We start from the raw sequence: 24171 nt of genomic DNA, 5'->3' as shown, positions 1-24171 counted from the left end.
TTGTGGATTGTAATGTGCCCCATGCCATTGCTTTCCTCAGGTGTTGTACACACTGACTTCTAGGAAGAGCTGCATGCCATTTAACGAGTTTTAGGACCTAGCTGTGTTTTCAAAATATACAAGCATCCACAGTTTAAACTTTGTAGGGGTTCCACTCTCCTTCCCTACTTTCTTGGCTCCTGCTTTTAGGAATCTAAAGGAAGCCAAATCTTTGATTCAGGAAGGCACCAAAGCCAAACTGCCAACCTGGAATCTCATGAAAGTTATCACCTAGGAGCTGCAAGCTTTGCTTGCTTATATCTGGCAATTAAAATATTAAAAATAAAAGAAGAAAGGTATAAAAGAGGCAAGCCTTGAGGTTAGCATATCATGTGGGGATTTGCTGTCTGTGTCTACATATTGGATGTGGGAAGGTTTAAGCTTAATCTTTTGAGAAATGGCATGCCAAATGACTTTTAAATTGAGATGAAGAGGGAATTTAGTTGCCTGACAGGTTAAGTTCTGATATTTTTCATCACATGGAATGAATGTTTGAAGGAAAACCTAGTTGCACTTCCTCATTCCTTTTACTTAACTGTACAAAAAATATTTAGATTTTCACATTTACCAACAGGCAAAAAAGTAGCACCTGCTTCTTCAAACAGAGAGGGGGGCTAAGACATGATCCTGCTATGGCACTCCAGTGCTTTTAACACAACCTTAGGCAGTTTAAATTCGAAAGGTCAGTTTCCCGAGTTGTCAATACCGAAGTTATAAGTTGTCTTAAAATATGTATATGAACACATAAGTGGCTTCTTAGACTCACAGGCTCTAATGGACTCACATTTGAGAACACACAGACTCACAGGCTGCAATATGAAGCCAGAAATATAGCAAAGGGGGTGCAGAGGGTACCGCACCTGCAACATTCTGTGCATTAGCAAATTTATAGATTTAAGATAATATCTACTGCTCCAAGGTATAAAACTTTGAAGATAAGTTCGAAGATATTAAAGGCAAAAAACAAGTTCTTTCACATTTTGTACTACATTTGTGCCTGAAAAATTGTCTGTGTGTTCTCAAAATGCCTCAAGATTTCACCTGTAGCACATTAGCCATGTTGTATCTATGTCAACAATCACACCTTAGGAACACGTTTTTGTCCTCAAATCTGGTGATTTGCACCCCCTCAGAAATATTCTTTAGCTTCGCTTCTGTAAAAAGTTCTGAAATCCTTGCTTATTGTCACCAACAAGCTTAAGGTGCATAAAAATTGTATCAAAGACTCAACAAGAAATAACAGCAGAATTATTCAATGCCTCAAATTTTGTATTGTAGATATCACACTATGTTAACAATATAAATCTTCTAAAAATCACAACTAAGTCATATATTTCATTAATATCATTTTAATATAATTTTGTTATCATCTAGCTTTTCGCAGTTGCCTTTTAATAGGGAATACTGTATTTCTTCGTTTGCTCTCTCTTAATCCTTTAACAAACCGTGATTTCATTGCTTTCAATCGTCTACCTAGCCTTTTTAGACCTTTAAACCTAATTTCCTCAACAGAGTCATTTTTGACTGCATTTGGGTCGATGATAATATTTTCTGTTTCTCTACTCAGTTTAACCTTCTTCAAATTCTGGTTATAACAATCTACATTGTCGTCAGGACTAAGCGTAGAAGCAGTTTTTAGAAAACTCAAGTCGCTCCTGTGGAATGGGAACGAGCTTAGTCCGTTTGTTACATCACACAACGGCTCGTCCCGTTTCCTTTTTACTTCTCTCTTTGAAGTTACGTTGACTGTGAAGCTTTTTTTAAAGGGATTCTCAAATCTATTTGAATCTCCTTCTAGAATAGTTGCAGAGCTCAAAAAATGATTCTTGGTTAGCAACAGCTTATCAGAGTCACTAAAAACATCTATGTCCATAAAAGAACTATCAAGTGACAGGCTAGAAGTACAGTTGCCCTGGAGTGGCATTTCTACTGTAGCACCATCAGTGTCATTCAAAGCAGCTGTATTCTCTCCAATATCTACTTGAACAACTGTACGTGGCTCATTTTGCTCTTTCAAAAAACTATCATTATCACATTGCTCTTTATCTAATATGGCTTTATCAGTCACATAAGAGCTGCGTTTCTTAGGATGATAGTACTTAGGGTCACTTGTTTGTTTAGGGACGTATTCGAAACTATCATCAAGAAATCCTTCTACAGTCAATAAATGCTCTTCTTCATTACCATAGGCAGAATTAGAACTGAATAAGAGTTCTTCAAATTTCAAGGTTTTCAGTTTAAAGTTGTCCCCCTCCGAAGAACCAACATTCAGCTTGATCTGAGATTTTGAAAGCGCTAACTCCATTCTCTTCTTCTGCTTATCCAAGCTTTTTGCGAACTCTGCCATATCAAATTTCGTCAGCAGGTAGAAAAGTCTGATGTTGCTTGTCAGATCAGTTTTGCCCGGACCCTGCATAATGAATAATGTTTATATACACAAAAGGTTCAACTTATTTCTTAAAGAAATAGAGTCATCTATGTAAATGTAAAGGTATTTCAAATAGATTGACAAATTTTAACATATCCTGTTACATTAAAACTGGAGCAACCATTTCAATGGTGTTGAAATTGAGCTAAGGCATTTCTTAGAAATGATGTGAAAAGTTATGCAGCTTAAAAGTGTTCTTTAACTTACCTTGTCGACAACAGCAATACTGTAAAAGAATGCATCCCAGGATCTCACGATGTTCTGAACAAGACGGGCGAACCTCTTTGTGGATAACAAGACACTTTGGTCCTTTGCCTGAAATAATATCAATAAAGATATGAACTTTGTTTATGTTGCAAAACAGCATCAAAATGCTAAACTTGGTTGTAATTTACAAAATATTCTCTATTTTGTGACAATTTCCATTTCATCGATAGTGAATTGATAAAAGGTGGAAAACTCACCATCAAATGAAGATTCTGAAGGACTCTGAGACAGGCCTTTGCTTGGGTTTTTATCTGCAAATAGATATACAAAAATTCAATGTTTATATCATCAATTGGATATGGGGCTTTTTTGTCAGTTAGCAGAAAAAATCGTTGTTTCTTGTGATCAAATAGAAGCCAGTTTTACCTGTGTGAAGGAGAACGTTCGGTACTCAGCATCATGAAGCTTTTCAAGAATCCTCTTTCTTGGCGATTCGATGTCCGTCATGTGCTTTATGATCGAGAAGAAGGCATCTATAAAGAAGTATGAAAACGTATTCAATCAAGCAAGCTACCAACATTTTATTGACTTCAAAGAAAGCTGTTTTAATGAGCAAATATTATTGATATGTCAATCTAAGCGCAAACCAAAAGAAACTCACTCAAATTCTGCAAGAAGAACTCGTAGTTTGCAACGAGAGGACTGGGAATTTCATTCTGGGTTAGTATCACATTGGCTTCCTGCAATGAAATAATTACATCTGTTATAATAAAATCATTCTGATAAACATATTGTGTTTCTTAAATGAAAAACACGTGTTGCGTAAGGAGGGCTCACTAAAATTTTCCTACTCAACGATTTGGGTGAATTCAATGTTTCATAAGCCCAGTATTTTGCAAGAGTCCTTTTAAAGATTTGTAGAAAACGTTAGAGATTCATATCATGTTGAATCTGCACATAAAATTAACACAAATAAATAAATTTTATTCCAGGCACACCGAGGCTGGAACCTCCTTATCATTTTTGCCATGGAGGTCGCCCCTAGTAACAATAACTATTTTCATGCATACCCGAATCTGCGAGTTTTTAGGCCCTAACTTAGGAAATCTATGATATCATAAGAAAACTGTGAACAAAATAACATTTGTATTTCATCGGCCAGCTATTATTTGAATGCAGATCTGAGCTCAAAAGCCTGGAACCATTTAATCATTAAATCTTGACCAAGGGTTTTTATTACACTGTTATAGTGACAATGAGGACCCACTTATCCTTTATCAAAAATTCTGTTCATTATATCGATATTTATGTCTTTACTCAAATCGATGAGATTAAAAAAGGTTTTCATAAGAACTAAGCAGTTTTATTGCAATAAATAAAAAGTTTATCGCAACTATTTTCAGAAACGTTCGAGCGCTGGCTTCGACAAATCAACTCACCATTGTTTTTCGACTGCGATTTCAGCGTAACGGCGTAAATTCGACTGAATTCGAACGATCGACTTTTTCGATAATTTAGAAGTCAAACTAGCTTTCGCAGTTATCGATTCAAAATAGAGAGAGTTTGTACACAAGTCGGCGATGCAAATTTGCGTCGTGTCTTCAAGTTGAAAAGATCTCAACAGAAATCCCAACGGTTTTTTGCTTTTTATACCTCTGATTAATTTGACGTCACATCTAGCGTGATTGTTTGGATGTTGCTATGGCACTTGGATAATGTTTCAAAATGGCAGCTTTTTGTCATTTTCTTAAACTGAAAACTTATACTTTGTTTTGAAAATTTGATAATTATGGTTTGAAAATGAAATATATTGATGTTGCCCAGGTACAAAATCCCCTTCAAAATCTGTCTTTTTATCATTTACTAGTCAATTTTTCAACTTAGGCAAAAATCGATAGATTGAAAGAATTTAATCAAGAATGTACACATTTTGATTTGGGCGTTGCAATACTTTTGTCCTGGAAGTGTAGATCATATTATTATCTTTTGATTATTCATATGTATACAGTATATTTGTACGGCGGTGTTAATACATTTGACTGAAAATGTAAACAAATACACTATGCACCATGAACTAATTATCAAATTTTATAGCTGTTTGATTACAGTAGTCATTGTTTGAATAGTTCTTTTTGTACAAATTGGCCGTTTTAATTCGACTGTCGATACTTTATACTCACTTAGTAAAGAGCAAACAGTAGATCTCATAAAGTAATGATTTCAATTTCAGACTAGAATTAATCAAACATAACAAAAGCATGTCTTAAATAGTAAAATTTTTTTAAACGATTCCCGGAAAATGACTGCAAGTTATGTTCTGAAAAGTAGTTTAAGCTAATCTAAAGGGTATGATCGCAAAATATACCCAGGGGGCGTGGTCAGGGCCTCAGACAATCTCTCACCTGCCCTTCCAATTTATCACTAGCATAACCAGTACCGCAGAAAAATCATAGGCACAACATACCTACTCTCCTCCACAGAGGCTATTGGGGAGGGAGAAATGGTGAAGCTGCGGGAGGGAGAAATGGTGAAGCTGCGGAGAATTGGAGGGGGCGGAGGAGAAGAAGAAAGTATTCTCTTCCTCCTTCTTCATCGCAGTTCCTCCACTTTTTCCTTTCTTCCGCAGTTCCTTTTGTCCTATCCTTTTTCTCTCCCAATCTCCCTCCCCAATAGCCTCTGCGGAGGAGAGTACAGTATACCGTAAAGCATTTAAGTGCGTTTTTCACATGGTTTTTCAAGGGTTGGGTTCTCAGTCAAGTAATGCTATCAACTCGAGCTTCTTGGCGCCGTTCCTGGACTTACCTCCGAATTTCTGAAAACTGTCCTAAATATAACCTTTTCTTATGAGATGACATCCTGGAGAAGTATTTCTAATTTCGATCGTTGGGAAAGCTAATTGGGATAAAACATAATTGATGGTACAGAAAGAACTGAAGTGGAATTCTTGTTACTTAAGTAAAATCATTATAGTTTAATATATTCGGATTTGTTGGCAAATTGCTAGTTTGTGTGTCTTTCTACTAAACCAAAAAGTTTTTGCAGCAAACTGTTGTTATTTAACTAGATTATATATTATATAACCATTGCAATCTTCTGCATACTTGCAGCAAAAGAAAATAGATTATATAACCAGTATTGTGGATACTGAGTGGTTTTGGTGTCCCCTCTGCGGTGTTGCAGCTACTCAGATTTTCGTCAAGTCAAACAATACTTAATACTTGTGCTTCATTGGATATCATTGTTTATTTGACTTTCCAGTGACCATCTCAACCGCAAGACGTTTAAACGTCACTTTAGAGTCGTCCATGGACCGATGCCTTCTAAATTTGCACTGCTGAGCATTTAAAGTTTTGGAATGAAAATTGAACTTGACAGGAAAAAACTTCTGGTTTGGCGGTGACAGTCGAATCGTGCAGTTGGGAATAAGATAAGAGGGTAAGAGCCACGAAGGTAAGGGTTTTGCTGTCACAGAAACAAGCACCAAATTATAAGTCCAGCGCTAAGGTCCAGCACCCTCAGGGTATTCCCAGCAAATGAGCCAGAAAAAGAAATGAATACCAAGGATCGAATCTCAAATGAAGTTACATTAGAAGCATTCCAGACAGACTACAGACGCAAAAATAGCTGTTATGGAGTATAAACGGACGATATTTGATAGAGAGTTTCTAGGATATCAATTGAAATGGCTGAAAAGGTAATTATGGAAATAATTTGCTTGGTTGATAAATGTTTAAGGATTTTGGTGTAAATTGGCGTAAAAGGTTAAAGATTGTGTTGTAAAATGACATTGGCTCATACAGTCCCAATGCTATACACGATTTGCTCTGGTTATTTTCATGTGCGCACACCAAACAATTTCTATCGTTGAATCAAATTTTACGCTCATTTCTATGCAAAGTCTCTTCGAAGTCATTTTCCAACTTCGTTAATATTGATAGTTGTGACCTTTTCTCGATATCTTGGTTTAACTGCCGTAGTCCGTAACTTCGATCTTTAAAGAGACTCAAATATACTTTCATTAACAGTTTATTTTTATGCTTAAAGAAGATGTTCCGAATGAAAGCTCAAAAACAATACTTTCATTTAGATATCATTTAATGATTCTTCCTAGAACTTCATTTTATAGTTGTTGTGGTTTGTAGGGCAAACCCACATAATAAGAATGCTGTTATGGAGATAAACAAGGTAAATCTTTGACGAGCGAGGCTTCCCCCGTCTTGGAGTCATTCCCCCGTCTTCAACAGTTATTCAACGACGGAGCAGGAAGGCCAATGAAAACAAGAGAAAAATAAGTGTCACACCCATACTTATTTCCATGTTTTCGTGAGGAATTTTTCTGATCTTGAAACGTTTTCCCGGAGGATAGATAGGCAGAAATCCTCAAAAAATACGGCAACGGCGGATAAAATCAAAATTCTTCTTTTCCCGGCAATGATTTAAACTAACGACTGAAAACAGCAAGTTCGATAAATAACGGCACGGGTTCAACAGGCACGACAAAACTAGCGACAGGGCTTCTAGCAGTACGGAAAAAGTTTTGACAGGACTAAACCTAACTTATGGAACAACCCTTTAAATACCCTTAGCAGAACTTTGAAATAATAATTACGTAATGCAAAAAATATATTTACAGATGCTGAGGCAATCATACCCTGGGTACCAGAGTGAGTCTGATACCCAGGGTAAGGCAATCACAGCCAGGGGCGAAACTTAACTATTTTCATTAGGGAGGTATGAAGCTTAGATGCCCGACGAAAGGGCGTGGCATGCTTGATGAAAGGACCTGTCATACATGAACTTCATTTTTAGAGCACATCGCCTCAAGGGCTGAATTCATCGGGAAGCCCGAGAGAGGGTCTTTAGACTCAGGCTGTTTAATATGCCTTTAGTTTTTCTGGTGTTGGCTATAAACATTTCTTTCCGAAAAGAAAGCATTTGTAAGGCCTGTCTTTTCTGCAAAAGACACTTCACTTTCTAAATCACCTAGCTATTAGGAGAGCAATTCAAAAAAGAGACTGAAGTAGGGTCTCAATTTTATCAAAGTGGAACACCAAAAGACAGCTTGGAAATTTCGGAATTTAGAAACAGTTACGAAGATTACAATGTTTCAACAAAAAAGAGCTTCAGTTGCATTTTCTGAATTCCATTTTTAACTTTCGATTGCTCCTGAAGGAATTTCAACATTTTTAGACACCCAAGCACAAAGTAAGTATCTCTGAATTCACCATGATAAAATATTTCAAGCAAAGAAAAGTTTTTTTAGTGGAAGTATTTTACAGATATACTTCTCATCAAAGCTCAATTTTCGTGTTTTCATAATCATGGGTATTGTTCAGAAATAGAATAAACTTTAAAGTTTTTTGCAATTCATATCTCAACTACCATTTCTTGATAAATTTTATATCAATTCCCGCTTGAACTGATTAAAACTTTCTGTTACTTGTTACGGTTGTTCGAATTATTTTAGTTAAAAAACTTTGGCGTCTGTATGACCATTTTCTAGCGAAGCTTCATACTTTGATGCTTCTAAAACTGTCAGTGTTCCATGGGCTCCGAGGCAGAATGGAAAGTTGGGGGGGGGGGGGGGCTTGCCAAGGGAAAATTTAGAAATCAGTAGTAGGGGGAAGGGTATGCACAGTGTTCATTTCCTTCTCGCATCAAACACACTTTACTTTCCGTCTTTACTTTCGCTGTAGCCTGCGCGCAGCCTCAGACACTTCTATCCCGAAGACTCTTCGGGATAGAAGTGTCTGAGGCTGCGCGCAGGCTATTTCGCTGTCGATCAATACTTCAGACTTCATCTCGAGGCGAAGATAAACATGTGCGCGTTGAGTTCGAGACGAAAGTGCTGATCAGTGGACGGAAGGCAGAAATGTATATATGTTGCTGTTCCTTGCCTCGTTTCTATTTTGTTTTTCTCAACTGGACGGAGATTGAAAAAAAAGATGGGGGCAAAAGTGTAAAACCACTTAAAAAGGGGGTTTTACAAATGTGAGTTCGTAGGTCGTTCGCAGAAACGTACACGATAAATACGGAAAAACTGTTATCCAATTCTCTATACACTTCTTCTAATTCATCAGTTCACGGCAAACGACTAAAAATATCTTACACGGCTAACGGCGACAATGTAACGGCAAACACAATTCTGCAAGCTAGCGACAAGGTACACGGAGTTCGACAATCTTACGGCAAGACTGATCCTAACTATAAAGCCACCCCTTATATACCCTAAGAATAATGCAATTTGTTATGGAATTTGGACTCTAGTATAATAAAGTATTTTAATCTCTCGGTTATGTTGCGAAATGGACGCGTTATTAAAATTTATTATTTTGCTGACAGCGCTAGATTAGATTAGGGAGAGTTCGGAACGAAGGGTAGAGAACGGACTTGCGTAACAGCACGAGAGGAATACGGTCTTATCAGCATTAGGAAATACAAAACGAGGGCCTAGCCCTACATGAAAATAGGAATTATATTCTATCTTTATACATATTTGATATACAATTTACAGAAGCTGATGCAATTGCAGCGCAATGATGCAATTGTCATGTGATGTCCTGCAATGAATGGGAACCCTGTGTTCTAACAAAAGACCATAAATTCAAAAATCAAGCTAAGGCAAAAAGTAGCAATAAAATTGCGACCTAAAAAAAATTTCCAGATTTGGCCGACAGATACACTGGCAGCCATAAATTTGCCCGACAAAATCTGTTTTTTTTAGATTTGGGGGGTGGGTGCAGCACCCCCCGATACCCCTCCAGTAGTTTCGCCCCTGATCACAGCACAACGCTGCAATTTTGACGTGACATTGTCCGTAAGGGAGCTCTGTGTCATAACATTAGGCCTGAGTTGTTCACCCATTTTGCTACCCTGGGTGCCAGAGCCTCAGAGAGTCAAAGGATGAAGAACGGGGGAAGGAATTGTGAAGGAGAATGGAATAGTAAAAGGGAATAGTCTCCCCTTTCCTCTTCCATATCCCTTTGCATTTCATTTCCCCCATTCTTCATCCTTTGACTCTCTGAGGCTCTGGCACCCAGGGTACCATTTTGCCTTCTCTTGTAAACCTAATCTGGCAACCATGTTCAAGAAAGTCGCCAGCTCTCGTCAACTAAAAATTAAAAATTAAAAATTGGTTTCTTCTAAATGGAAGCTTGCATGGCACATTTGTAATTTTTTGTGACTCCCCTTTTTCACCAACGATTTTGATTTTTGTCTTGGCGCTAGTGCTAAAATACACGGAACACAGCCACAGAAGGACCTAGAGGGGATCAGCGGTTGCCAGTTACAGATCAAAACCGCTGAAAATACTGAACACAAGATCATGTGCTTTAGTGATGAGAAAGTGGTTCGACTAGTGATTCATTGGTAACTTTTTGCATTTGTGGCAAAAAGCGGGGGCTATACCCCCAAAGCCCTCTTTCTCCGCGGTGCCTGCGGCAGCACGTTGTTATAGAATGGACATGTGACATCATTCATCTAATAAAAATTTACTTGTCATTCAACTTCATGTGAGCACATTAGGCAGCCGGTTGCAGCCATGTCTATGTCGATTTTGTTTCTTTGTCAAAACATTATAGAGAATAGAGTTATCAGATTTTCAACTGTTGAGTTCCTATTGCCTGGGGCCTAATGTTGTGTTGTTAAAAATCGTATTCTGATGCCAATAAGCCCTTTAAAACCAATATGAAAATTTCAATAATACGATTATATATTCCCAAAAAATTGACACTCTTAGGTGCCTAATTGCTGGGGTGGGGTCGGAATTAACGGGGTTGGGGGTCGGATTTCATGTTCAAAATTAATTGGCGGGGGGGGGGTTCCAATTACCGGGGGGTCTAAATTATGAAGTTACATATACTGAATACTCAAAATGAACTTAAAATCAGTTTTTTTATAAAAACCATATCAAAAGAACAAATGATTATGCAAAAAGTTTAGAAGCTAAGAAAATTGATAGAACAAACGGTTTTTGCTGACAGGAATTATTGTGGGCTCGGGTAATTGTGGGCATTTAGATCAGATCGGGAGTCGGACATGTGGCTATTATACGTACAGAATAATCATTATAACCGAAAATTGTGAGTTTTTCTTTAGTGTCACTGGGAGTTTTAATTAAGGTAACAGGGCCTTAAATACGACCTTACGAAATTCCCTACACACATCCTCAAACTTCAGCTGTATTATTCGTTTTATTTTCCGGTATAAATCACAAAAGTTTTGATTTTTTTTTCACTACAGTAATTAAGACAAAAGTGCAACAATCAATTGGCGGGGGGTCTTAATATGAGTGGGGGGGGGGGCGGAAAAATTTTCAGAAATTAATTAGCGGGGGGGGCGGCAATTAGGCACCTTAGAGTAGTCTATTTTCCGCGTAATACCTGGTACCAGACATCCTATTTTACATTTTTCCTAATCTCCTCGGCTCAACACCTACCCGGTTCGACATGCCGGCGGCAGTCTCCGGTATCATAATATGGCCAAATTCAATTGTGGTTTCGGCAGACTGGTTAGGAACGAAAGGCCAGATTTTCGAAGATGAACGACTGTGAAAATAGCCGGTTTATACTCCGACCGTACCTTGATTTCAAGACTGTTTCTAAATATGTTCAAGAAGTTTTCGGACTGGTAGTAACAGACGAATCGTGTATTAAAGAACTAGATAGCTACGATGATAGAAACTACTTTGTGAGAGGGAGAATCGCCAACAATGGGCCTTCTTGCGCGACAAGGTGTGATGGAAAAGAACAATTTTTCAAGGATTCCCAAAAGGCGAATCAGTCAACTCAAAGTACTGGAAAATATGTTTTTAAAGTAATGAGCTCCAAAACAACATATTCGAAAGACTTTCTGGATGCTTCTATAGACGTTGTGGAGCATATACAGCAAGCCCTTGGTAAATAAGTTATTAATGTTTGCTGTTTTTAAAACTTAAGGGTTTGCTTTTCCCTTTCACCTTGCTATCCTTTATCTTACCTCCAGGAATCGTATCAGTCTATACCGTATACCTCATGTCACAGGGCCAGCGAAACGTATTTGAAAGTGGAGGGGCTAAAAATCAAGGTTATCAAGGGTTTTAGGAAAGGCCACCATGGTTGGCGGAAAGAAAAATTTGAGCAATATAATGACTAAGGTATGGCCAAAAAAGTACCTGAAAGGGATTTTGACTGAAGGAAATTCCGAGGAAATATTTTCAAGCTTTCTTTTATCAATGTGTCGCATAATTTCGTATATTGTAATGTTGACATATAATGGGAAAGTTTTTGCAAATTTTTGGAATAACCTTTTTATTGTAGCTCGTAATCAAACTTTTTATATTTAAAAGAAAGCCAAAATGAAATGGAGGAAAAAAAAATGAATCAAGCTTTAACAAAACCATCAACATTCACTGTCAATATCAAATATCAAAAGAATCACTGTCAACTGAAAATTAAAGATTATAGACAAAAATTCTTCATTTCACAATATTCTTCAAAAATATATTGCTGTGCAGAAAAGTCGAGGGGCAATGGCCCCCCCCCCAGCCCCCCCTGTCTTGCCGGCCCTGCCGTCGAAAGAGTTTCGAGATCCCACTCGAGATCCTGCCATTCCGCCTGAGGAGGAGGGTACCAGGGGTGCTGTGGAGGGTGTCAGAGGCTTAGCCCCCTTGTTAAAATTTAGAGATTTCGGATAGCTCAGCCGCCATTAACCATGGTTTAATGAATTCTGTGAAGGGCACTGTTAATTATCCTTCAAATTTTTCATGAATGAGCAACTTCCTAGTCTTTTTGTTTTGGTCTATAGTTTGAATGATTTCCTTGGTGTGGCTTATGGAAGTTGCCTGCAGCACCACCCCCACCTAGCTTTGTAGGGTGGCATCCTAGGGGGGGGGACGACTTGGGACATTGACTTAAAGGGGTCAGTCTGATATTTTGTAGTCAAACAAAGGTCCAAGGGATTACAATGGCCTCACTGTGCAAAGGACCCCTCTCAGATCTTTCAATCCTAGATCCCCTAAAAAATTGTTGAGAAGGATATGAATTTTGAAATACTGTCATTTCATCTGTGTTAGTATGCCTCCAAAGTTAACAAAATTCGCATTCCATCAATGTTTTGATGGATCCACCATAAATATTGGGCCAAAGGCTACAGCTGTTATAAATGTGGCCACAGGTTTTGCAAGAAATAACTTAAACGCAATAACTAAGAGTTTATTTTGGTCATAGGTGGTGGCGGCTGAGCCTGGTTCTTCATAACGTTTTTGGCTAATTTTCTGTTCCTTCACAGAGTGGTACTCAACAAAAAAGTATCAATTGATAAACAGGGATGCCGGAAGCATGACGGGGCAAAGGGGGCAGGCTTTTATCGACAGCATGAAGATGTAGGAGAGGGAAGTGAGTCAAGTCAAGAGTGGGTTTTGAGGTACTCCCCAGGAATTTATTGTTACCACACCCTACATCAAATTAAGTTAAAGCAACATCAAATTATATTTGTTGTACTTAACTTTTGAAACTATCAGGAATTTTGTAGCACTTTTCTATGCTTCAACTCTTTTCTTTCAAAAGTATTCTTCATGTAGAATGTCTAGTCGAAGACAAATCTTTTAAGTGACAAAATGAAGGAAGCAGAATATTGTTTACTCTCAGAGGAAATTTTTGAGGTACTCATAATTTTTTTGCAGATTTGCACTTTTCTAAGTTACCAACTTTCTGAGCACCTTGGTTGCAGCTGCTCCCTCTGCCCCCTTGTTCTGGAATCGATATTGATAAAAGCAGGCAAGTTTAACGGTTTGCAAAAACGACAAAATTATATAACTCATTTCTTTCAAAAAGTTTCCAAAAATTTTTTCATTAGAAGGGCAGCAGTCAACTTGCCCTTCAACAAGCTACCACTGCTATTGTTTCATTGGAAAAGGTGGCACTTTACAGTCCAACCAGTTCAGGTCGTACTAAACAAGAGGCAGTTGCCCATCCAGCCCTGGTGACCTGCCATTGTTTAAAGCATCCTCTTTATATCAATATGCCTCCATTCAAGTTGATTTTCCTTCAAAAAGGCTATAGTTCAGTTGCCCACAATTTTGTTAATGAAACCCTGTGAAAAGCCAAAATTTAAAATTGCATTGGGAATAATGCATTTACCCATTTAGAAAAACTAAATAACAAAAGACCAGTTAAACATAAAATTCACTGTACTGTTGGAAACTCATTATTCTTGAATTTCTTTGTCAGCAGGATTTTAGAAAATATTGACTAATATTTCTGTGTAATTTTGGAGATGTCACATTCTCAATAAAATGCTAAGGCCGCAGGGTAGAGTGCAGATGAAATTGCCATAACTTTGGCAAAAAAAGGGCATTGGGACTATGCTAAAGACATGGAAACCCACCACTATGAGGCACTAATCCTAAAAGAGAATTTCCTTATGAGCTTCTTCTTATGTTTTTCTGTAACATTTCCCCCTTTTTTGCAGGCAACAGCCCTTACATCCTTCCTACCAACATTTTAAGTAGAAATGGAAAATTTAAAGAGTTGAAAGAATTTGAGGTTCCATTAGAATACATTGCTGAACGGGATGCATCTTTTGCTGAAAAGATTGCTAAGAAGCAAATTGAAGGAGACAGTGTGTGGAAGGCTGTTGTTGGTAGAAACTCTGAAATCAAAGTTGTGATAAAACACTACATCAGGTATGGGCTTTCCAATTTCCGTCTCATATCACTAAGCTTTAGATTTAACTGGCGAAGAGCAGTTCTTCAGATGAGAGAGTTAATCATATCTTGATACACCTGACTTACTACCTGGTTTAGTGAAATGTTTTCTGAACATTTATGACAAGAAATATTAACTTCATTATATGTCAGTAAATGTCGAAAAAGTGATACCACAGGATAGTGTTTTACTATTTTTTCTTTCTCTCTCTCTCTCTTTTCAAAATTCTGCTTCTTTTTGAGTGACATATTAAATATTTTTTTTAATAAGAGAAATAATTTTGCTTAGAATGTATGTTTGGCCATGTAGGTACTCCATTTTTCCATGGAGTATCCAAGTATCATAAACTGCTATTTTAACCTTAAATTTATTTTGTAAACTCATTATTTAGTTTTTTCCTACCCTACAAATCAATTCTTGTAAGTTCAATCTTATTGTTGTTGTTGTTGCTATCGATTTCTTAGAATATAAGAAAACAACCCTGTCACATTTGCTCCTTTATAAGAATAGAGAAACCTTGGTCACAAAGCTTCAATACTTTCAATAGGTAACATTAAATTTTTTTATACTTCAATTTAGGCTAGTTTCTTTCGTGGAAGGGAAGACTCTGAAGGATTTTGAAATCGAAGACAACCTGCTTATTCAGGTTGGAGATTTGGCTGCAACAGTATGCAAAGCATTAGAGGTTAGTCTCTTTTTGTCAATATGGTTAGTAAGATAATGTTAACGTTTTGTTGTTTACGAACTGTGTTTGCGAGCCTGTTAAAGAACTGTGGGCTTGTATGGTAATAATGGGAGTATATTTATAAATACACAAAGTACATGGCACTGGGAAAACACGATAATGCGGTTTCTGGGTATGTAAGCATTTCAAAGATGCCAACACAACGGTTCATTTCAAGAAATTATCTGTGCAAAATCTGATGACGCTGCTAAATGTTATCATTTCTGTATTAAGCCTTTCCCATCTCTTCAAGTGCTATTCTTTCATACGTGTCATTTCAAGAAGGTGTAGCTCGGTCTAAACCAATCAAGACACAATAGAGTACCAACGTGATGACGACACAAAAATCTATTTTTAGATTTTTTTCAATTTTGACAATATAACACTAACAAGCATTATAAAATACCTCAAAATATACAAAATCAGTTGAAGTTTTTACAAGTTGGCTGATATATGGCCATATGAGCACAGGCTCTTTCCATTGTAATTCAGTCTTGGGTCATCACTTTATGAATAACAGTAATCCGTTAGCAAACTTGAAATCTTTTATTGGCCATATCTCGCCCAATTTTGAACATATTTATCTGCTTTTGCATATTGAGAGGTATCTATGCTGTTCCGTCAGATTATGTGGTCAAAACTAAGAAATTCTGAAAATAGATTTTTGCTTACGTCACACTTTTGTACTCTATTAGCTCGCTCTAACCAATTAATCCACGGAACCAACCAAATTCCTTTCGGCATTTCATGAGCAGTCTTAGCGACCGTACATTCATGAAAACCTTGCTTAAAGTAAGCTGATAACAACCAAGTAATATGGCTTTATTTAGCTTGACTTATTGTATATTGTATATTTTATATTGTATATTGCTAATAACTCCACGCCAAACCTAAAACCCCTACCATTTTTTAATATTTTAGAGATTTACCCGCCCAAGCCTTAAAGAAAAAAGAGATATATGGGATTTGAAGAACCTTCTTTGGCTGAATTCACCGCAGTACCTTGATGCCATAAAGAACAAGGAAAACCATGGTATGGTCATGAAGTGTTTTCAGCTGTTTCACGAGCACGTCCTCTCAGTTGCAGAGAATTTACCCAAACAAACGATTCACTCGGACATTAACGAAGGCAATATAATAACAGAAAATATTGACTCAAAAGCAATGATTGTTGGTTTGATAGATTTTGGTGACGTCACTTACTCGTTTCGTGTATTTGAAATTGCAATATGTATGGCCTACATGAGCTTGCTTAGGCCAAATGACTGCCTAAAGGATGCTGGTCTCGTACTGTCCGGGTATTTGTCAAAGGAGCCCTTAACAGATCTTGAATTGAAAGTGTTATATTACTGTGTTATTGGGAGACTGGCACAGTCCCTTACTATGGGCAATTATCAATACTCTTTGGATCCTGGTAACGAATATTTGTTATTAACGTCACAAACTGGTTGGAAAGTTCTTGGAATGTTGTTAGAATACGAGGAAAGAGTTGACGAGCTGATTGAATATTGGCTGCAGGTGCATGTAGATGTATAATTGTGAGACACTTTCCTTCAGCAAAAGAGCTGACGATAAAGAGCAATGCAAATTAAGTGTGAGTTTGGTGTCCTTTTAAGGTCTCTTCTTTTCAACAGTTTCTTTTTAGGATTTTGTTGTTGATTCAGTAATTTTTTCAGATTAATATATATATATAAATCCGTTTTAAACATTTCACTTCGTATATTTTATGTTTCTCTGATCATGTGAAAATTGTTGTGAGCACCCTTGCGCTTCTGACAAAATCGGATGAATCGAGAGGAGAAAATAGGCACTAACAGCGATTATAAGACGGAAGATTCTAAAATTTAGGGAGAGGCAGGTTGGCAGAGCACTCGCAATATAGACAACTCAAATTATGGAGAGATCAACTCTTTTATTACAGATATTAATTAAGCTTTAAAATATACCACAAAGCAATGAAAAATAAAAATTAATTGTTATAATATAATTCTATAGCTTTTTCGACATTATTATAATTTTTCCCTTTTCTTAAAGTTTGATGAGTTTATCGGAATTTTTTGTTTGGCTTATAATTGGAAACACATTATTACTTCTTTTACCGCCTCTCAAGTCTTTAACTAAACGTAATTTCATTGCCTTCAACCGTCTACCTAGCTTTTTTAAAACTCTGAACCTATTTTCCTCAACAGAGTCATTTTTGACTGCATTTTGGTAGGCGATAGCATTTTCTACCTCCCTACTCAGTTTAACTTTCTTCAAAGTCTGATTTTGACAATCTACATTGCCTTCATAACAAAGTGAAGAAGCAGTTTTTAGAGAACTCAAGTCGCTTCTGTGGCCTGGGAATGAGCTTAGTCCGTTTGTTACGTCACATAATGGCTCATCACGTTTTCTTTTTAAACCTTATTCAAAATTGCGTTGAATGAGTAACTCTTATCAACTGGTGTCAGTGGGCCACATGTAGCTCCATTCAAAATAGTTGCAGAGCTTACAAATTGATCGGTTTCTTATTGGTTGATAATGGCCTTTCAGATTCAATAAGAACTTCACTTTCTCCAAAGGTGCTGTGGTATGTAAGAAGTGCAGTTGCTCTGCAGTGGTATTTCTGCCCAAGCATCGTCGATGCTATTCAAAGCAGCCTGATATTTTACATTTGTCACTTGGTCAGGTGCATGTGACCCCTTTGGCGTTTCCACCAAACTATCATCAGCACATTGCTCTTTGCCTTTTGTGGCATCATAAGCCACAGCAGAGCTGCGTTTCTTAAGCCTGATTTACACGAAACGAATTTTTTCGTGCGAAGCGAATTTTTCACCGCGAATGCGCCAAAAATATGCGCAGAAGTAGAGATTAGAAAATTCGCTGCGAAAAAGTTGAAACCATTCCTACTTTTTCGCTGCGAAATTTTTCGCCTTGTAAAATAAACCAATCACAACAGCATTGGAAGACACCTGACTTCTGTTTTGGTTTCAGATGGCCTACGTCTTTCCGCATTCTTTTCTCAAACACTCTCGCCTTTAAAGTGCCACTGAATTGAAAAAATCAAAAAAAATTTTATTGATGTTCTAAGTCAAGTCAGTGCTCCTGAATCCGATGGTGAAGTTCATTTTTCGGAATTGTGAAGTGTTTTGAAGCTACAACGCTTCAAAGTTGCGATTTTCAAGACTTTTTGTGCGAAAATTTGTGCGCGGTCTGTGAGGAATTTCAGGAATGTGTGACGCATTAACGTTTATAAGTCGCGGAAGTGATGCGGGCTTCAGTACTGAAAGCTGTATTTCGAGTGCGATAAAAACCCAAAAAAAACGTGAAGTGGATGAAAATAGTGCGATACTTGTGCTCTAAATATCACTAGCTATCTAACTACAAGACATGTGCAAGGTATTTTCTTGCGAAAATTTCGAGCCGATACGAAATAAGCAAACTTTTTGCGTGCAGTTTTTACCAAGACTTCATCCCGATCATTTACCTTTTGTGAATAATTGAGCGTGTCGAATAAGAATGCTCTTACAAACAGCTTTACAAATTATGAATAAAAGTGAGCAAATTGATCAAGGGAAAAAGTTGTTCTATTAAAGAACCAAACAAATTGCACATTTTTCGGCGCTTTTCCCACTTTCCAACTTGCGTTGCCACTGTCAAAGCATCAGTTATCGCCAGGGCCGTCGAGATGGGATAAATTGCCCCGTGGTCAGGGGGCCTCAAAAAGTAGAGAAGTTCATTTTAAATGGAATTGATTAAAAGTAACAAAATTATGCCTTTAAAAGTAAAACTTTTTTAAACGTTTGCATGAAAAAGAATCAATTTAGGCTAATCTAGAATTCGTGGTTGCAAATATCGCCTATCCGTTTTGGCTTCCAGAATGTCTTGGCGTCCCTGGTTATAGCAGTAGCATCATTGTTAGCATCATTGTCATGGTATCGTGATCCAAAATGAAAATTATGAAAAAAACTTGCTTTATCTGGAACCTTGTTCTCCAGCCTATAAGTAGCACGGTGGGATTTTTCAGGGTCAATTCATATCCTATCTTTTTCAGCGTATCAAACTGCTTATCTCTACAAAGTTCCATCCGATATCGCGATCTAAAAGTTAAATTATGACAATGACTGCTTAGAGGTCTAGGACCTGGTATCCCAGTCTATAAATAGCATAAGGGGTATTTTTCAGCCTCTATTCAGACCCTATCTTTTTCGGCGTATCAAACTGCCTATTACTGCCAAGTTCCTTGCTGGTATCACGATCTAATGGCTAAATTCTGTCAATTACTGCTTAGAGGTCTAGGACCTGGTACCCCAGTCTATAAATAGCACAAAGGATATTTTTCAGCGTCTATTCAGACCCTATCTTTTTCGGTGTATCAAACTGCCTATTACTACCAAGTTCCATGCTGGTATCGCGATCTAATGGCTAAATTATGTCAATTACTGCTTAGAGGTTTGGAACCTAGTACCCCACTCTATAAATAGCACAAGGGGGATTTTTTCAGGGTCAATTCATATCCTATCTTTTTCAGCGTATCAAACTGCCTATTACTACCAAGTTCCATGCTGGTATCGCGATCTAATGGCTAAATTATGTCAATTGCTGCTTAGAGGTTTGGAACCTAGTACCCCACTCTATAAATAGCACAAGGGGGATTTTTCAGGGTCAATTCATATCCTATCTTTTTCAGCGTATCAAACTGCCTATTACTACCACGTTCCATGTTGGTTTCGCGATATAATGGCTAAATTATGTCAATTACTGCTTAGAGGTTTGGAACCTAGTACCCCAGTCTATAAATAGCACAAGGGTATATTTGTCAGCGTCTATTCACACCCTATCTTTTTCGGCGTATTAAACTGCCTATCTCTATCAAGTTTCATGCTTGTGTCATGTTTTACACAATTTGTATCGTTTTATCTTCTTACAGCCCTCACTATGGCTGAAATGACTATATAAATCTGAATGCGTCACTCGCCCCAGACTCTTTTCGCACGACCTACTCGCAAAAGAACCCCAGAAACCCCTATTTGTGGGCCCCAAATTAAAAAACTAAACTTTTTTCCGAAATCAGCGATGATAGGTCTACCAGAATCAACAATAAAAAAAATTTTAATTTTTTTCAGTTCAGTGGCACTTTAAAACGTCAATAAAATAGGTTGGTAATTATTCATTTCCTGTTCCTTGTACACAATCCATGAAAGTGGATTCATATCAGATTATTATTCAAACATTTGAATTTCAAATTTACGAAAACTGTCTTGAAAGTTTCATCGTTCTACCAATATATCAGAAATAAAAAAAGGCAAGAATTTATTCAAATTGCTTAATTGCTGGCTGCTTATTGGCCTGCTCAAGAGCAACAGTTTTAAGCAGATGCACTAACAGGATCTCGCATGCTTGTGCAAGCTTCGATAGCGACCTTTGAAAGTATTTGAAGAAGTTATGCTGGTCTTATAAATGTAAACGTAAACCTCTCTTACCGAAAGATGGAATTCCCCCTTCTGAAGATGTCCTGAATAAATTTTTCTTATCCAGTATCGCTTTTTTGATAAATTCAAAATTTTAAACTTGCTGTTAAGAGCACTTTTCGGACAGTCGCTATATTCTTTTGTAATATTCGCAGCTAAAAATTTCGTGGCGAAAAATTCGCTTTGCGCGAAAAATTTGTCTCGTGTAAATCAGGCTTTAGGATGGTAGTATTTTGGGTCTCTTATTTGTTTAGGGACGTATTCGAAACTATCATCAAAAAGTCCTTCTACAGTCTCGAAATTTTCTACTTCCTTGTCATAGGCAGCGTTGATTTCTTGGAATAAGAGTTCTTATATCTTTTTGATGACAAAAAAATCTTTGAGTAAGCAAGTACTGTCAATTGTATGTTTGTCTATCAAAAGACAATCCATTGATACTCACTCATATTCTGCAAGAAGAACTCGTAATTTGCAAAGAGAGGACTGGAAATTTCATTCTGGCTTAGAATCACATTGGCATCCTGCAATGAAACAGTTGCATCTGATACAATGAAGTCATTCTGATAAACATTTCTACAACGTAAATGAAAAACACGTGTTGTGTATCTTGATGTTGCGTTTGGGCTCAAAAAAGTTGACTTGCCGACTCACACGTATTCCGAATCCTTTAAAAGCAGAAGCGTTGTTTATAAATTTTCTTGATTAATGATTTAGGTAAATTTAATGTTTAATACGGCCTTTCCTTTACAAGAGGCCTATCACTAGAAGACTGAATGACATATACATATCAGGTTAAATTTTCAATTATTCAAATACGAATAAGACAAATAAAAAAGAATTCTTCCAGGCGCACCGAGGCTCTAACCTCGTTATCCTGTTTGCCATGGAGATTGCCCCTAACAACAAGGACCCTTTTCTTGCATCCCCCAATCTGATTGATTTTAGGCCCTATTTTGATGGTTTTTCGTCCCTATTAATTGTCATTTTTAGTAAACAACAGCAAGTATAATGACTTCATAATGACAGTTGATTTATATCCAGATATTTAAACAGTACACTCCCCTCCTTAAAGTATTCGAACGGTCGTTTAAAATTATTGGCCTAATTCTTACTTATGCCATGTACATAGGTGAAAAAGTATAATCTAAGTTTGGCGGGAAAAATGAACAATAGGCCTAGGAATTAAACAAAATCAGCAAACAAGCAAGTAAGAATTCTGTTCTGAGAAAATATGCTGGCAAAATTAATTGCAAAAGAGGAACTTTGGTGGTCAAATAAAACTAGGCAAGCGAAACGATAATCCTTTATGCATTTGGATACAATAACTATGCCCTTCAAATCCAAAGAACAGTCTCAATTACTGGTAATACCAGAGGCAAACACCAGGCATCACCAGTGGCGGCGCCAGCTATTACAGAGTGAGAGGGTAATGGGCGTGGCCAGTATGACCACGCCCCTTTTGCCTCGTTCCAGTGATTCGTTCCTTTCCTTGGGAAATTTGATCTACCCCTACCCAGCGCTTTTTAATCCATTTTTAGAAGAAATATATAGACTATATTTTCAGAAAAGTGGGGAGGTAATTACCCCCCCCCCCCATACCACCCCTTGGCGCCGCCACTGGGCATCACAAGAGAAATGGGATCAAGTTGATAATGAAAAATCACCAAAACGTAAACTAACTAAAGCATAAAACAATTTATGTAGCTAAAAGTTGTGTCAATTGTAAATTCTGTTATTGTGTATTTGATTCCATTGATCTGCTGATTTCCTTTCGCAATGCTTTGGCTTTCATCTGGCTTTTATCAACCTTAAAATTTTGTATCAAATTTTTTGCATGCGAAAAGGCTCGCCCCCTAATGTAAAGTTTGATCATACTTCTAAGAAAATTTGAAACAATAGTTTTGCTTATGCACGCAAGTTCTGCATTACCAACAATCAAATCAAAGCAAGTAATATATATCATAAAATAACAAGTATAATGACTTCATATTGACAGTTGATTTATATCCAGATATTTAAACAGTAGACTCCCCTCCTTAAAGTATTCGAACGGTCGTTTAAAATTATTGGCCTAATTCTTACTTATGCCATGTACATAGGTGAAAAAGTATAATCAAAATTTGGCGGGAAAATAGAACAATAAGCCTAGGAATTAAACAAAATCAGCACACAAGCAAGTAAGGTTGATATATCACGCTCTACGTGCTAACGTATTGAGCACTGTGCTACGGAAGTGTCAACAGACAAATTTCTATATCATAAAATATATATATTGTTGATGAGGATGTTTTTTTCCTGCGCAATGGAAAGACGGATAAAAAACTGAAATATGCCTTACCGCGCTGGTGAAAAGATATGTGATCCATCAAGAAACAATATACGAAAATCTGCTTTCAAAATCAGCTTCTTGTAATAAACAAAATACACCAATCTGCCAACCCTTTAACCTCCCATCCATTGAAAAACTTAACTTGCAAATGTTATAACACTAAAAAACTTAATTTTCTTTAGTTTATTCTTTTGTGTATAATTACATCAATTTTTTATCTTACCATCATATTCACAGAGCGAAACAAACATCATGTCCTAAAGAAACATTCTATTGAAAACCACTCCATTTTTTACTCAAAGGAAGTCAACATGCACGATGCATGGCTAACCCTAAGAAAAAGATATATTACCTCAGCCTAAGCTTCTTTTTTGTCAAAACGTTCTGCAATTCTTCTTCCGACTCTAGGGCTTCCAGAAAAGCATCCAAGTCCTCGTCCGAAGCATTTGCAACGCCTGGACATCTGTTTAAAAGACGTGAAGAACGGCGATTTTCACTGCGAGAAGCCATCTTATTCCATGTTTTGATATTTTGTGTGCACGGTTATTGTCACGTAACATGCACACGTTTTGTGCTTTATTTTCATTGACCTTTGCCGGCCTTACAGACCAGGGTTTTTCTATAGACTATGGCCGAGCCAGGGGCGGCGGGCAGTGTTATTACCGTTATTACTGTAATAAAACTTTTTCCAAATCTTTATCAGTTTGATGCATTCGTCTGCTAGACACAACCAATGACGTAGAAATAATATGGTATCAGTGCTCCCACTCAACGTTTGCTATTTTCCGCTACGGCGCATGCGTTTTTCCCCTACATTTCCCTACGGCTAATTCCTTGTTTTCCCCTACTTTTCCCTACACGTTTACTTTTCCCCCTACAATCCCTACAAAAATATATACAGAAAATATTTGAAAAAAACGCATCATGTACACAAATTTTGCTATAAACATTGAAAAATTAGATAGTACTTCTCAAATACTATATCAATTTCAATATGATCAAGCTCCTTCTTAGTACACCTTTGTACTACTGCAGAGTGGGAGGGTAATGAGCTTGGCCGGTGAGACAACGCCTTTTTGCCTCATTTCAGTGCTTTGTACCAAGTTAATTTTTTGACAAAAGTAATTACCCCTCCCCATACCGCCCTTGGCACCGCCCCTGCTTTGCACTATGAATTTATAGCATTTCCATTGTAAACGAACATGATGCTTATCAATGTCAAAATTGGCTGTAAATTTTTCACTGACTTTTACAATTGACTGACTTTAATGTTTTACAGCAAGACATTTTCGTTTTGTTTATATTCATGT

General features: G+C 37.3%; 2 protein-coding genes across 5 annotated transcripts; one reads left to right on the top strand and one right to left on the bottom strand.

The window, feature by feature from the left end:
• Positions 1-400: 400 nt before the first annotated feature.
• LOC135696732 (uncharacterized) lies at positions 401-23619 on the bottom strand. Of its 4 annotated transcripts, XM_065216221.2 has the most exons (7): positions 23214-23619; positions 20975-21053; positions 3336-3414; positions 3101-3207; positions 2932-2985; positions 2675-2782; positions 401-2449 (listed from the first exon to the last, which is right to left on the bottom strand). In XM_065216221.2, the coding sequence occupies exons 4-7, from the start codon at positions 3179-3181 to the stop codon at positions 1406-1408; spliced, it is 1287 nt and encodes a 428-aa protein (XP_065072293.2). In that variant the 5' UTR covers positions 3182-3207; positions 3336-3414; positions 20975-21053; positions 23214-23619; the 3' UTR covers positions 401-1405. The 4 variants fall into 4 exon arrangements, with proteins under 4 accessions (XP_065072293.2, XP_088969711.1, XP_065072292.2 ...); XM_089113585.1 differs by having other exon boundaries at positions 20975-23619; XM_065216220.2 differs by lacking the exon at positions 20975-21053.
• Positions 11023-16792, top strand: LOC135696735 (hydroxylysine kinase). The gene is made up of 4 exons (XM_065216224.2): positions 11023-11570; positions 14123-14336; positions 14938-15043; positions 16004-16792. The coding sequence occupies exons 1-4, from the start codon at positions 11213-11215 to the stop codon at positions 16616-16618; spliced, it is 1293 nt and encodes a 430-aa protein (XP_065072296.2). The 5' UTR covers positions 11023-11212; the 3' UTR covers positions 16619-16792.
• Positions 23620-24171: the final 552 nt, after the last annotated feature.

The sequence above is a fragment of the Rhopilema esculentum genome, chromosome 18 (assembly GCF_057945365.1).
Source record: "Rhopilema esculentum isolate cy_ngs chromosome 18, ASM5794536v1, whole genome shotgun sequence".
Taxonomy (NCBI): domain Eukaryota; kingdom Metazoa; phylum Cnidaria; class Scyphozoa; order Rhizostomeae; family Rhizostomatidae; genus Rhopilema; species Rhopilema esculentum.
The sequence above is the reverse complement of the archived record's forward strand: the minus strand, read 5'-3'. Positions and strand labels throughout refer to the sequence as shown.